We start from the raw sequence: 4,633 nt of genomic DNA, 5'->3' as shown, positions 1-4,633 counted from the left end.
GGTCCCTTCCAATTCAGAATATCACGTGATCTCTGTTATGAAATTTTATACATTTTACATTTTATACATTTTTGATTACAACTTTGCAGTTAAGAAAATTTTCTTGCATTTTTATTCACACTAATTTAACGTAAATGGTAACACATTCTACAAACACTTAGAAGTTTCAGCAAACTTACGCAGCTTTGATATATTAACAAAAGCAGTCACTGCTTGTAGACAGAAATGAAGTTACTTACCCATCCCAACAGAAGCTGTGCATTTAGTTTGGTCTTTGATTTCAGTGCGGATAGCGTTTGCAAATTCATCAGGAGTCAGTCTGGTCTCTGTGAGGATTTCAGTGATATCTACTAGTGCTTCATCACAACTGACTGCTTCGATGTTATGGGTATAGCTATCAACACAAAGTAAAGCAGGTGAAACACCAGCAACAGCTCACCATCTGTTAAAACAAATATGTAGCAAATAAAGTCTTCCTTTTGTGGTGGCATTTCCCTGCCTATTTGGTATCACACATCACTTAGATATTAAAAATGCTAAAACAGCAAATTACATTAATATTACTAACGTAAGACTAATTTCAACATGCATCTTGATTTTAATGGAACAGCTGGAGAGGGAGTGGAATATTTGTTTTTCATTGATAATAACAAATTTCCAGTTTTATTTCAAGTGCATTTTAACTCAGAAAATAGTTTCTAATAGATTTTACTTTAATAACCCATTCTTCAATTACTCAAAAAACATCTCTTGGAAGGATCTCCCTTCTAAGCAGGGATCTGCTTCTCACTATGTGAATCAGTAAAAAAAATTAACAGTGACTCATTTGGAAGTCAGATGTTGATTGCTTACAGCATCTGGCTTCAGGATAAAAGAAGGCTCAGAAGCATGGTGCTCAAAGTAACAAAAATACTACAAAGGAAGACCTCAAACAGGAATAACTTCACTGAAGCTGAAAAGGGGGAGATGAAAATACAAAATGAATAATAGCATTCAGTAGTGACAAACAAAATATGTTTGATAACCTCACCATGAAGATCATGCAAACATTACCTTGCTAGTATTTCATATACTGTCCGTGCAACTTCTTTGTATGCATCAAAATCATATGAAACTGCTTGAAGATTTGGACACAACTTTTTTGCTTGGCCAAAAAACATTCCATTCTTTATGCCAACTTGCCTAAAATTAAATAATAAAATAAATCCCAAGTAAACACAGCGCAAACTTTTCCACAAATTAACTAGGAATACTTTCAATTTAATTATTTGTCTTTCCTAACAAAAATGGGAATAAGAACTCAATCAACAGGTAGAAACTTAATAGGTTAAAAAAATAACTGCAACTAGAGTATTTGAATTAGCTGTCTATTATTACTAAGCCATGGAGCATGAGAAATCTGCCATTAAGAAACTGCTAAAGACAAAGATTCCAAAAATCGCACTTGCTATCTTCTGCTTCCAATTAAAACCACACATATACCACAGTGACTAAGGCAGAGAGATCTTATAGTCCAAGGTGCAAGCCTACATAATTAGGCTCCTGCTAATAAATAAAGTCTTTCTGAGATACAAATAGAAGCCTGCTTATCCTAGCAAGCCTAAGAAAGCTTCCAACCAAGAAATAATTTCTGGAGTATTACTTCCATAAGGGAAAATCCCCTGTATTTCAGACACTGTGCTTATATTTATAAAAGTTGTTTCATATTCTAAACCTTTGTAAGTTAGGTCATTGGAGATGGTCAGCAAAGTCTCTGCAAAAAATGGTTTCAATAGTCACACTTTCGGTTTGAAATAAAACCTTCAGAATGTGTCATTAGTTCTACAGAATACTGCAACTTTGATACAAAGACATGATGATAACATGAATTCAAGAGCATCACAGTGAAAGGCACAAGGTTTTTCTTCACAGGCTTTATTTCAACTTATACGTATGCTGGGTTGAGAGCTACCGAGCAGCATCTACCAAGCAGCAGCATCCAAAGGGAAGAGTTTCTGTTAAATTCTAACAACCTATATAATTCCAACTTTTGAACAGAAACTTTTTCTCTAGAGAAATTTAAAGACACTAATAACCCCTATTTTTGGACATCTTATGCCTATCTGTATGGGATTTTCAAGCAGACTAATGGGTAACTTTTACCTACCTGGCTTCATAACTACAAGATGCTATTTCAGCCATGGACAGGACAGTGAGATTGGAATCAGCTCCGTTCACATGTGTGGAATCCGTACGCTCCCAGACTGATGAGTCCAACTGATCAGGTACTCTAATTTCTGCTTAAAAAAAAATTTGTCCATGTTATTCTTCCTAAGAGTTCAACAGAATGAATGCCAATAAAATAAAAATTACCGATTTTATACAATTTCTATACTTCTATCTTTTGACAAAGACATTCTTAATAATATCGATTCATACTGTGGTCCAGAAAAAAACCCAGACCTCTTCCCCAGTAATGTCCCTCTGCATAGGTCTGTACATACTACTGAGAACAATATTAATAGAAAAATGGTGTTTCCCCTAAAATTACTAGACAGCAGCTCATTGGTGACTACATTAACCACACTGTAGAATAAGAATGATCTTAGCTTTACTGACCATAAAAATGATCAAACACACTTGGCTAAATGTTAGAACCACATCCTGCCAACAAATACAAGACACTAAAATTATTTAACAACTGCTCAACTAAACAAGAAGACAGTTAGCTATGTTCCTCTTTACAAAATGCACCTCTGATATCAAAACACTGAAATTTCATATAGAATATAAATCCACTTCATATCATACTTGAAACTATTTTTCTAATAGTCTAGATACCACAAAGGGATTTTTAAGAAGTGAAAACCAGAGTGACAATTAGTTGAAATAAAAAACACTAGCTAGAAACTTCTATTTTCTTTAACACTCTTATGGGGATATTAACTGAAATAACTTCTGCTTTTACTTATTAGTTATTCTCTTATTAGGATGTGTCAATTTCTTTCAAATATCACCACAAACCTATCTTGGATCAAAATGATACAATTATAAGTACTGCAACCTCAGACTTAAAATGAGAAAGACCTTCCCTCATTCTATAAAACTTTACTATGTATTCTTACATAAATTTTAAAGGATCCTCCAGGCCCACTGGGTACTAGGTACTAGACAGAATTCCATGACACTGAATAATGGAAACAAGCAAAAGATTTCTAGTTCTATTTGGGTTTTTGTAGTATGCAAACCTTGAAATACGTGCTATAGTCTAAATACGAAACAGCTTGAAAAAAATCACTAGATGCAAAAACTACTATGCCTGCCCCAACTCCCATCAGATTCAAAACAACAAGGTATCATATAGATAAAATGCTTCTATTTATTTAAAATGAAATCCACTATGCAGTTCTTTTTCATTACTGTAGTCCATTTAATACCATACACCTTTGTAATATAATAAATGGGAGTTCATTATAGTCCCACAATGAATATAGAGTGCCACAATGCCTAATTATATTCCACAGTACTAACAACTTACACACCAGCAATCTGACTGAAAGGAAACCTGGTGCTATGTGCACATATGAGTAGCTATCAAACCAGAGAAAGTGGTGTAATGAGTGAGTGGAGATACCAGGAGTAGAGCCTAACTCATGTGGAAAATTGCTTTTATTCAGAATTTCTGCTAAATTTGTGCACTTTTTAATTTCTTAAATATTTTAGTTTATGATGAGCTCAATAAGTTACCTAAGATGTCTGCAATTGAAAATTAGAGCAAAATTATGCCCCAAATAAAGATAAGAATGACAAGAACAACTTCTTTAGTCCATGCCTTCCTGTGCCCTGGCCTGAGATGATGCTGTCATCTTGTCTATCTTCACTGGATTCGCCGACTTTTTCCACATCGCAGCAGAGCAGATCCCCCCATGAGCTGATGGAGTCACTTCATGTGAAATTCAGGGCAATGCAGAACACATTGTCCTCAATGGAAGGCAAGGTAGAGAACCTCTCCTCAAAAGCTGGGAAACTAGACAGGCACATGGTGAATGTGGAGCAACGGATGGAGAAATCAGAGGCCAGGACCCAAGTCTGTGAAAAAGAAATCGCTGAGAATAAATCTGTGACTAATATGATGGTTAAAATCTGCTGCTCTTTAGAATGAAAAGGGAGATTCTAGGGTTGAGGGAAAGGAAGTCTAGAAAACATTCACATCTTGGGCATCCTGGCCATGGAAGAGACCCCAAACTATGAATCCCGATTAACATATGTTAATCTTTTATTTTTAGAACATGAAATGTTAAAGATGGCATGTATGTAGAGAAGCAATTTCTACTATCTAGAAAGCCTATCTCCAATTTGGGGATTTAGGGTGAGAAGGGTATCAAGTTTTTAAATTTACAAGTTATGCATTTTTAGATGAATTAATACAAGAAAAAGAAAGTATTTCATAAAAGACTGAAGATTCTGTTGACACTAGATTTTGCTTAGCAGTGCAGAACAAAGTCAGGAACCAGTATCACTAAAGAAGTAATAAAAAAAAAAGAAGTAAATGAAGCAGCAGAATTCAGTATTTGGTCAAAAGTGATTCACAAGCGTTTGGGGTTTGTGTCTGGGATTTTTTTTTTGGGTTGTATTTTTGTTGGGGTTTTTTTTT

General features: G+C 34.9%; 1 protein-coding gene across 1 annotated transcript; it reads right to left on the bottom strand.

Annotated features, from left to right (window-relative positions):
* Positions 1-239: 239 nt before the first annotated feature.
* Positions 240-2,276, bottom strand: LOC115949340 (DNA repair protein REV1-like; the record flags this gene model as incomplete). The annotated part of the gene is made up of 3 exons (XM_031065868.1): positions 240-394; positions 1,054-1,182; positions 2,147-2,276. Coding segments are annotated over 3 exons (414 nt in total), but the record flags the coding sequence as incomplete, so codon positions are not given.
* Positions 2,277-4,633: the final 2,357 nt, after the last annotated feature.

The sequence above is a fragment of the Geospiza fortis genome, unplaced genomic scaffold (assembly GCF_000277835.1).
Source record: "Geospiza fortis unplaced genomic scaffold, GeoFor_1.0 C13908870, whole genome shotgun sequence".
NCBI classification, from domain to species: Eukaryota; Metazoa; Chordata; class Aves; order Passeriformes; family Thraupidae; genus Geospiza; species Geospiza fortis.
This window is presented reverse-complemented; position numbering and strand designations above follow the sequence as displayed.